Source organism: Pteropus alecto, unplaced genomic scaffold, assembly GCF_000325575.1.
Source record: "Pteropus alecto unplaced genomic scaffold, ASM32557v1 scaffold474, whole genome shotgun sequence".
NCBI lineage: Eukaryota > Metazoa > Chordata > Mammalia > Chiroptera > Pteropodidae > Pteropus > Pteropus alecto.
In genome coordinates this window covers 211,495-222,141 of record NW_006434848.1, presented here as the reverse complement: position 1 = coordinate 222,141, position 10,647 = coordinate 211,495, and the positions used below count along the sequence as shown (strand labels likewise).

Here is a 10,647-nt window from a genome sequence, read left to right as displayed (position 1 = left end):
CCCTTCTCCTTAGGTATCTGCCGCCCGGCCCTGCCCACCCACCCTCCTCCTTCCTGGGGCCTGGGTGTGAGGAGGGCTGGCCCAGCCCCACATCTCCCTGTCCCCTCCAGGTAAGCGTGTCTGCCTCGGGGAGGGCCTGGCTCGAGCAGAACTCTTCCTCCTGATCACCGCCATCCTGCAGGCCTTCTTCCTGGAGAGCCCATGCCCACCCAGGTCCCTGAGCCTCCAGCCAGCCGTCAGTGGCCTTTTCAACATCCCCCCTGCCTTCCAGCTGCAAGTCCGGCCCCGCTGACTCCCACCCCACCATGTGGACTAGAAGGGGGAGGCGAGGCTCAGCAGGTGGCAGCCTTGACCCTGGACAAGGACACGCTCTGCTTCCAGAGCCCCAAGTCCACACTGAAGGCAGTCACATCCACAGATCTGTAGTTGTTTTCTAGAGTTGTTCACACAGATATTCAGCCTGCCTGTCTACAGGGCCAGGCTCACGGGTCCATGAAGCTGTCAGACACGCAGTCACACTCACAAGGGCCACGAGGCATCTGGGCCACACCAGCTTTCCACAGGCATAAATTTGGTCTGTTGGAATCACGGCCACGTGCCCAGATAACCCAGCAACACACACACAATGCAACTCCCCCGGCACAAACCACACGTGGGAGTTCAACTGCCACCTACACAAGCCACCGAAATGGCCACTGAGTACACTGCCTACGCACCCTCCTCGCTCATCAAACTTTCCAGCGTCACTGTCTCTGGGAGCCCAGTACAGAGAACGTGGCCCCTCCTGTACCATGTCACCTCCCAGAGAGGCCATCCCTGTCCTCAGCACTCAGTGACTGTACCACGTTCCAGGCACATGACCATCACTGCTACATCACACATCCAGCCCACGAGTGATGCCATCCCAGCTCCTGGCTGTCTTCCGACTGAGACACCCCATTCCCAGGAGACACTGCACCTTCGGCCCTCAAGGATACTCCTTCCCAAGCACCCCGATTACCAAATACCCTCCCAGTGTGCAGTTGTGCACACAGACCTCGGAACCAAGTAAATGTGGACATACGAGGACCCTCAGCAGAGGAACCCCCCCACACACACACACATACACACACAATCAGCTCATGTGATCATGTTGAAAGCTTTCCTGCCCCCTCATCCCTCCTCAGCACATACTGACCCATCTGCCCTACGCAGACCCCAATTAGACTCAGCGGAAGGGGCTAGATTCAAGCTCCCTGTGTCGGGGAAGAGGCCAGGTCTGCCGTCCTTGGGACTCAAAGGTCCTTGTTTTGCAATAAAAATTTGTTTCTAGCCCCTGGTCCAGCCCTGTGGCGGGCCTAGTGTGTGTGTGTGACAGTGTCCGTCATTGTAAGGGGTGGAGATGGGGGATCCACCCCTCCCTCGAGGCTGGGCGGGAGCTGAAAAACAAGGCCCCCGCCCACCCTGGCTGTTGACATCAGCACCAGATGTGAGGTTGGGGGAGGGAGGCCTGTCCAGGGCTCACTTCCGGTGAGGCTGATGGCGGGCGGGGGGAGCAGGGAGAAGGTAATGCAGAACTGCAGGCCTGGGGAGTGGGGATGGGGGTGGAGGTGTCTCAGCTGGGAAGAGCCTGAAAGTGGCCGGGCCAAGCGCTGGGAACTCTCCCAATCTGAAAGCAGATGCTGGGACACGGACCCTAACGCTACTCCCGCCTCTTCCGCCACCTTGTTCCTCCTGCCCTCTCTAAAAGAAACCAGAAGCATCTTTTCATTTGTCAATTATCTAGTAAAGAAGTCTTCAAACATGAGAGTAGACTAGCGCTATGAATGCAGGGAGGAGGCAAGAGAAAGAAACGTTAAATCAGACCACATTCAGAGACTGCACGGGCTGGTGAGCCCTGCAGCCAGGTGGAGAGGTCACCTGCAGAACAGGACGATTTCTGCTGGGGTCGCTAATGGCCCATTCCCCACCCCTATGAAAGAGAAACAACAGTCTGTAAGTGACTGCCCTGCACACAATAAAACCGTCCATTCCCTATGGCTGAAATCACAGGGAACCTATGGATTAGAGGCTGGGAACTGCCAGCAGGCCTTTCACGCTACATAGTCTTAACCTCTTCATGCTACACACTCTTCCCTTCCTCACTGTACGTTCGTATCAAAGGAAGTGAGTAAACAAAGGCTTTAAGCTGTAAGTCACAGGAACTAAAGAATGAGAGACAAACTGAATTCCCTGGACACTCAGGGACCCTCTGGGTGCCTTGACTCTTTCTTACCACGCTCTGTCTGTGGAGCGCTACCCCTTCCCCAGTAAACTTTCTTTCGGACTCCGACTTTGGTGTGTGTGTTGAATTCTTTCTGCACTGTCTGCCAAAGGACCCTCTTCTCTCGGAGCCGGGCTCCGCCTCCCCCGCCAACTCGGTTCGCCAAGTCCTGCATCACAGTGAACCTCTGTGCCGCCCCCAGCCTCATCTGATAACTATCACCTTTCTGCTGTTTTTATTTCATCTATCACTCTTCAAATTATTTTAAAACGAATCCCAGAAAGCCATTGAATATGCATTTTTAATAGTAAAGAACAACACTCCCCACCCCCCGCACACACACACGCACTTTACGACAATTTTCAAACATGCAGCAAAGTTGAGAGAATTATACGGGGACCCCATGTGCCACTGTCTGCATCCAGTTTGTCTTAGCACATTTATATCTGCCTGTAAGTCCAGCTTACTTTTTTTCTGCCTTTCAAAGTAAATTGCAAACAGTTTATCTGCCCCAAATGCTTCATCAATACATGCATCATTCAAGCGTTTTTAAAAAAAAATTTCCATGATGTTATCGCTTTATTTTTTGGCTTAAGGTCTATGGAGGTAGCCCAGAATCGAAAGATGAGGTTGGGGCCAGATCCTAACTTTGCCACTTTGCAGTTGATCGCCCCCGGATGAGGATTTAGCATCTAAAAGACACTAAATTTAAAAGAAGAAACGTGAAAAATTCTGGGACTTACGAGGAACAAAATATAAGCTAAGTTTTCGGATTTACTCTTATTACTGTCTCCTTATACGTCAGGGCTGTGAACGAAAAAGGAGCCACATACTAAATCGGACACGCCTGCACAGGGGGCCTTACAAACACAGTGACGGAAAGTAAGCAAGTAGGATGGTCTGAACATAAAAATTCCTAACTAAAAGCGAGTCATGGCGGGTAATCCCTTCCTAGGCCTTTAGCTCCCTCGACAAAGGTCAGTCTTTACTTTAAGTGAGCCTGTCTGTCGTCTTCTTGCATCTAAGATAGCACCTTTAAAACGTCAGAGTAATCTCCTATTCCAGACCCCTCAGCACACCAGATCGCGAGACCACAGAACCCCTCATTGCTCTCTTGTTCCCTGCAGACCATTTCTGGGTAACTCCCTTGAATCCACCTGCGTAAAAGAAGTATTACTTTTTATCCAGTCCCAGAGATTTCCCCTTTGCCTCCTCCCACCCCCTTAAACCACCAGCGATGAATCTCCTGGGACCCTCCTCACATCTCCTCGAGGCTGTGATTCTAATGTACAAAACGATTTCGGTCACAAACAAAAGAAAACAAACTCAAAATGGCTTAAGCAATAAAGAATTATTGGACGCCAAAATAAAAGTATTTAGAATTAGTGTAGTCTTCAGCTTTCGTGTGTGTGGGGTAAATGCGCATAACAATAGTTATCGTTTTAACCATGAGCGTACAATTCAGTGGCATTAAACACATTCACGGTCACAATCACAATCATCGCCATCTACACTCACAAATTTTATTAGCCCCAACACTCTTAACTTTTTAAAACATTAATTCCCCCTTTAAAATTTGCTTTTTAAAAGTCACACCCAGAATACTCATTTTTACACCTGTCACCATGAGCAGTTCCACAGTGTCAGGGTTCACATTTCCCCGACGGTCTCGTGACTATAATTCGTACTTGGGTTTGTTGAAAAGGCTCCCCACACAGTGCCTTTATTTAAACAATCTTAGGTCTTTTAAATCTGCAACCATTTCTCAACTTTTCGAGTGCCACTTACTTCTTGAAGAAACGGAGTCCTTTGCCCTGGACAATTTTCTATATCCTGGATTTGGCTGATGGCAAATTGAGATGTCCTTCCATTACCAGGAATTGCCTATAAACTTGGAATTAGATCAAATTCGGGCTCATTCTGGCAAGATCTCCTCATTGGCAGTACAGGAGCTTTCTTGGAGTTTCATATCCCAATAAACACCGATTCCATACCATGTGTCTAGGTTTTCTGCCAACCTTCCCCTTATAGGCCTTAGCAGAGAGACCCTTTAACACCGAATGGAATCAGGTCTCTTCCTGCTCATAGCCGCCCAGTGGGGAAGCCTGGTGCACTGTTGGCGGAAACGTAAATTGGTGCAGCCACTATAAAAAAACAGGATGTAGTTTCTTCGAAAGAATAAATATAGAACTACCGTAGGATCCAGTGACCCCACTTCCGGGTCCAGAAGAAAAGAAAGCAGTGTCTCAAAGAGACACCTGCACCCCTGTGGTCATGGTGACGTTACTCATGATAGCCAAGACACAGAAACAGCCTAAGTGTCTGCCATTGAATGAATGGATCAAAAAGATGTGATGCATGTTTGATAGTTGAACAACCCAGGAGTTAGGGGTTCCTGGGTTCTGCCTTCCTACATGTTTAAAAACCCTCGTATAACTTTTGACACCCCCAAAACCTCCAATTTTAGTATAGGTGCTGCCAGAGCAAGCACCCCCGCCCAAAAAAAACTTAACTACTAATAGCCTGCTGTTGATCAGAAGCCTTACTGATAGTATAAACAGTTAATTAACACATATTTTGTATGTTATATGTATTATACCCCATATTCTTACAGTAAACTAGAGAAAAGAAACTGTCGTGAAGAAAATTATAAGAAAGAGAGAAGACCGGGGCTGATAGGACTTAGCCCAAAAGCTCAGAAGCATAACCAGAACTCAAGAAACTTGCTACACCTACGACTCGACCTAGAACGAAGAGAACCTGTCTGTATTACTGAGGAAAAAAAAAAAAATCCCCTGGGCTAATCTAATTTAGATCTTTTCAGAGTCACGGAAATGTTTTACCGTTTCTTTACCAAGGCTGGCCCCACCTGCTACCGCCATGGTCAGGACAACTAGCCAGCACGCGATCAACTGGATTACAAACCATTATTTGCGTCCATCTTGCACTATTCTATATAAATAAAATATAGACTTTGAAAAAAAGAGAGAGAATAGCTTTACAGGATTTATTGGAAAAAATCTGCATGTAAGTGAAACCACACAGTTCAAATCTGTGTTGTTTGAGGGTCAACTGTGTGTGCGTGCGTGTGTGTGTGTGTGTGTGTGTGTGTGATAGAATATTATTCAACCATAATAAAGGACATCCTGCCACGTGTGGCAACATGGGTGGAACTTGAGGGCCTTATGCTAAGTGAAATAAGTCAGATAGAGAAAGACTTACACTGTATGATCTCACTTATATGTGGAATCTAAAATAGCCATACTCGTAGAAAGAGAGGCCGATGTAAAGTATAGCACAGTGATTGTAGTTAATAATACCTTATTGGACATTCGAAAGTTGCTAAGAGTAGATCCTGAAAGTTTTCATCACAAGAAACAAAAATTTTGTAACTATGGTGACGCATGTTAACTAGATTTATTGTGATAATCATTTTGCAATGGATACAAATATTGAATTACTATGTTGTACACCTGAGACTAATACAATGTTATACATCAATGACATCTCAATAAAAATTAATTCATTAAAAAGAAACGGGTGGCACAACGGTGGTTGCCAGGGGTTGGGGTGGGGAACGAGGAGGCGTTGGTCAAGGGTACAGACTTTCAGTTATAAATGAATAAGTTCTAGGGATCCGAGGTACAGCACGGTGATTATAGTTAGTAATACTGTGTTGTATACTTGAAATTTGCGGGTAGATCTTAAATGTTCTCACCACACACACAAAAAATGGTAAGTCGGTATGTGAGGCAATGGATGTTTTAACTAACTTTATTGTGGTAATCTTTTCACAATATATACGTGTATTAAATCATCATGCTGCACACCTTAAATTTATATAATTTTATTTGTCAATTATATCTCAATAAATCTGGGGGGAAAATAGTCCCCCAGGGGATTGTGTCATAATCAAAGCAGCCAAAGTTCTCGCTAGGCCAAGGCCTTCCCTGACCTCGCCTCCTCCCTGAACCCCCTTTGTTCCAGCCACGTGGGGCTCCTCCTTGAATTTCTGTACATGCCTGCCCCCGGGCCTTTGCACTGTCTGTTCTCTCTGCCTGGAATGCCCTTCCCCACATGACTTACTTGCTAATTCACTTCAGATCGTGATCACAACCTCAGAGAGGCCTTCCCTGACCATCCTCACCCACTCCTGCCCTTTGATATTCTCTGCCCTGCTTTACTTTTCTTCGCCGCCCGTGTTGCGTGCCGATAAATGCTTATCTGGTTGTTGCCTCTCCTCCTCTGGGAATATGCGCTCCACGAGGGCAGAGATTTATCGTGCTCACTGGCCCAGGGAACATTTCTGTCCACCTGTCCATCTCATTTATTAAATGCACCTGATAGTAAATCGCAAACACGCGGTAAGTGTTTGGTTCTGCTGCACGTCCATTGCCATGCTGCTGTGCGTTTCACACATGGGGGTCTCTGTAAGCCTGGGGGTCTGCGGCGGGCGGCTGGGCACCCACCTCTCTGCTCGTGACCATTCTGTTTGTGTGTGGGTATCCCTACAGCTCCCCACAGAGTCCTGTCCTTTCAGACTCCTGATCTGCTGTCCCTGAGTCTTAGATGTGTAGGGCCTCCCCCAACATAGTCAAACAAGTGGGCAGACCTTTGCACATGTTTGCACCCCAAAAATGTCACAGTAATTATTTGATCCCTTTATGGCAGGCCCTTTACAGAGTGGCGGGGAGGCAGCGATGACCAGGACAGACCCAGTCCCTGCCTTCCCAGAGCCCACAGACTAGAGATAGCATACAGATACGACACAGAGTCACACCAATAAATATACAGCAGCCCCCCCTTATCTACAAGGAATATGTTCCGAGACCCCCAGTGGATGCCCGAACCCGTCGATAGTAACGAACCCTAAAAATACTGTGCTTTTTCCTATATATACATACCCATAATAAACTTTAATTTATATAAACTAGGCATAGTAAGAGATTAAAAACAAGTAATAATAAAAGAGAACAATTACAACAATATACCGTAATTAAAGTTATGTGAATACGGTCTCTCTCTCGCGCGCGCTGATAACCAATTTGATAACAGATGGCTATTAAGTGACTAACGGACAGGGAGCCTATATCGTGTGGATACGTTAGACAAAGGGATGATTCATGTCCCAGGACGGCAAGAGATTTCATCACTCCACTCGGAACGGCGTGCGATTTAAATCTTACGAATTGTTTATTTCTGGAATTTTCCATCCGATGTTTTCTGGCCGAGGTAGACGGCGGGTAACTGACGCCACGGAGAGGGAACCCGTGGATAAGGGAGGACGGCTGTGCCGTGACAACCCATGCCGTGTCACCAGAGAAAAGGCGACAGTGTTGGGAGCGACCGACACGGGGCCGAGATTGGACTGGGACGGGCCGGACCGTGACGCGAAGCAGAGGACATGGCTGAGATGGGGCTGAGGGGTGCGTAGGAGCTGGAGACGAGGGGCTGAAGGAGGGTGCCTTGGGCCTGCGAACAAAGGAATGAAGCCTGGGAACAGGGAGGGAAGGGCCAAGTAGACGTGAGGGGACATGAGACAAGCAGTTTTGGGTTTTATCGTTAAACATTCGGGGCGAAAGAGGAAAAGGGTTTGATTTGGGATTGAGACACGTTCCTCTTGCTGTTGATAGGTTACAGGGAGAGAGAGGGGAGTCGGGGAGACCGGGGGTGGGGGGGAGAGCAGGGCCAGGTGGGAGGTTTGCGAAACTGCGTCCTCCACGGGACTAGGAAGCTTATCGCCAGTGGGGAGGGGGGGTGTCCGAGAGGACTCTGAGGGTCAGACTCGGGTGACAGAATGGATGCTGAGGCCATCACTGAAATGAGACACAAAGGAGACAGCTCTGGGAAGCTGAGGGTGACCAGCCCTGAGTGCCAGGATGGGGAGCTGGAAGCTCATCCCCAGGGCAGTGGGGAGCTAGGGTCAAGCCGGGGAGGGACAGCGTCCTGTGTGAGTTTCAGAAACATCCTTCTGGCTGCTGCATGGGAGATGGGTTGGAGGGAGTGGGGAGCGGAGGCCAGGAGGCCGGGTCGGGGGCTGAGGGGAAGGGATGGCGCTGGGCTCTGTGGAGTAGGAGAAGGGGCAAGTGGGAGAGACAGCAGATCAGGAGTCTGAAAGGACAGGACTTTGTGGGGAGCTGTAGGGTTACCCACACACAAACAGAGTGGTCACGAGCAGAGAGGTGGGTGCCCAGCCGCCCGCTGCAGACCCCAGGCTTACAGAGACCCCCATGTGCGAAACGCACAGCAGCATGGCAATGGACATGCAGCAGAACCAACGCCCAGGCACTGATCTGCGAGGAGCAGGGGACACAGTCCCACGGTGGGGCGCGGGGGGGGCGGGGGGCGGAGACCGCCATGACAGCACACAGAGAGACAGACGGACGAGGTGCGAAAAATCTAGGGCACCTTGTCAGCCGTTGTCACCACAGTCACCACGTGGGAAGAACTGAAGGTGCCCTGACCCAGGACGTCCTCCCTCTACCCGGCTGAGTGGCATCTGTTCTTATTCCCATCTTACAGACGGACAAACTGAGGCCCAGGGAGGCCAGTCGCCTCCCTGGTCACATGGTTCCTGTGGGGCTGCGGTTCCAGCCCAGGCCTTCGGGCACCCCCACCACGGGGCGCCTCCGCAGGACACGCGGGGTCCTATTTCTGAGCCTAGGTGGGTCTTTTTTGCATGAGGCTACATGTCTTTCTGGGTGTACGCTGAGCGTACCCCAAGGATGCCCACCCAGCAGGTGTTCTCCCGGTTCTGGTTCCTCCAGGAATGGAGTTTCTGACCCGGCCTGTCTTCTTAGTATGTCCCGTGGGCCAGCAGCGTGCCCCTGCGTGTCTCCTCCTGTCCCGGCCTCTGTGTGTGGATGACATCCGAGAGTGTGTGTGTGTGTGTGTGTGTGTGTGTGTGTGTGTGTGTCCTTGTCTGCTTGGGGGAGTGCCTGGCTGGGGCTGGGCTAGGAGGGGTGGAGGCCGGGGAGGGGGCGTCGCACAGGCTGAGGGGAGTGGAGTTGTGGAGGAATGTTTACCCGGACCGAAGACCGAAGGAGCCCAGAGGGACAGCGCCCGAGCCCGGTAGAGAGAGGCACAGCCTCCGAGCCTGCTGGCCCGGGCTGGCCTGGGCTTAGGGGTGCAGCCTCCAGGGCCCCTTCCCCTCCTCAGCCTCCCTCCAGGGCCCCTTTAAGACAGGGCTGGTCCTCTCCTTTCCAAGTTAACCCCTGGAAGCCCAGGTGGCCCCCGGGGCTCCGGGCCCCATTGGGCGGGGGCCGGGGGAGCCAGGGGCGGAGAAAGAGCTGCCGAGGTCTGGGAGGGAGAGAAGAGGCCGGGGAGCAGGGAAGGCGGGGAGCAGGGAAGGCGGCCACCAAGAGGAGCCGGGGCAAAGGGCCCCCACTGTGCCAGGCGGGCAGTGCCAAAGTAGGGGAGCCCGGAGCTGGGGGGAGGGCCGGGGACAGCCCGGCCCTGCCCCCTCCCCTCGCAGGGGTGGCCAGCAACTTCTGAGGAGAGTTTGGCAGAGAACACCCAGTGCCCCAGGATGGGCAGGGTCCTGCTGGCCTGGTGGTTGGCGCTGTGCTGCTGGGGGTGCGTGGCCCCCGAGGGTGAGTGATGGGGGCCAACGAGGAGACCCCCGGGGAGGAGCCGGGGCGGCAGCGAGGCGGGCAGGCGGGTGGATGGCAGGTGCTGGGGGTGACTCCTGCCCTGGCCCAAGGGAGTTTCCTTGGGACAAGAGGGAGGGAGCCTGGGAGACACAGAGACAACCCTCGAGAGGCCAGGGGGACAGAAAGGGGCTCTGAAAGAGGAAAGGAGGGACAAGAAACAGAAACTAGAAGGGTCGGAGAGGGGAAGAGATTGACACACTGAGCGACAGACGCCCAGAGAAGCTGTGGGCAGGGGATGGGGCTGCACTCGAGGCGGCCGGAGGAGAGAGGCTGGCATGGGGGCTGCCGGGGAATGAAGGTTCCAGAATGGAGTACCCAGTCAGGCGGCGGGACGAAGAGGGTCCAGAGCCATAGGGAGAAGCCCTGGGCAGTCACCGCCACAGGCTCGTCCCTGCTCCCTCTGCGTCTGGGTCTGTCTGTGTCTCCTCTGGGGCAGGGTCTGGCTCTGGCTTCGGCTCTGCCATCTGGGTGGGTCTCCCTTTCCCTCCCTCCCTGTCTCTGTCTTTATCTCTCCCCGTTCTCCAGGCATCTCTAGCACTGTTTCTCTTTGTGTCTGTTTCCCTCTGAGTGTCTCTCCTCCAACTTTTTTACCCTCTGGGGTGTCTCTCTCTTCATGTCTCACCCCCGCCCCCGCTCTCTGTGACTGTTCCACTGTCTCTGATTCTCTCTGCCCAACTTTCTCTGGCTTCTCTCTCCGTCTCTCCTTCCCCGTGTCTGTCTGTCTGTCTCTCTCTCTCTCTCTCTCTCTCTCTC

At 51.9% G+C, this 10,647-nt stretch overlaps 2 protein-coding genes across 4 annotated transcripts in view; both read left to right on the top strand.

Moving 5' to 3' along the window:
- Nucleotides 1–1,311, top strand: part of LOC102883384 (cytochrome P450 2S1) — a 10,524-nt gene extending 9,213 nt beyond the window's left edge. The window contains 2 exon segments of the mRNA XM_015588432.2: nt 1–13; nt 111–1,311. Coding sequence (XP_015443918.1) covers nt 1–13; nt 111–292 — 195 coding nt within the window. The 3' untranslated portion in view covers nt 293–1,311.
- A 7,957-nt stretch (nt 1,312–9,268) lies between these two features.
- AXL (AXL receptor tyrosine kinase) overlaps nt 9,269–10,647 on the top strand; it is a 27,101-nt gene continuing 25,722 nt past the window's right edge. Inside the window, exon 1 of one of the 3 annotated variants that reach the window (XM_015588433.2) lies at nt 9,269–9,834. In XM_015588433.2, coding sequence (XP_015443919.1) covers nt 9,771–9,834 — 64 coding nt within the window. In that variant the 5' untranslated portion in view covers nt 9,269–9,770. Of the gene's footprint in view, nt 9,835–10,193; nt 10,363–10,647 lie in introns of those variants that run through there. The other 2 variants (XM_015588434.2, XM_025045985.1) reach the window with 2 other exon arrangements.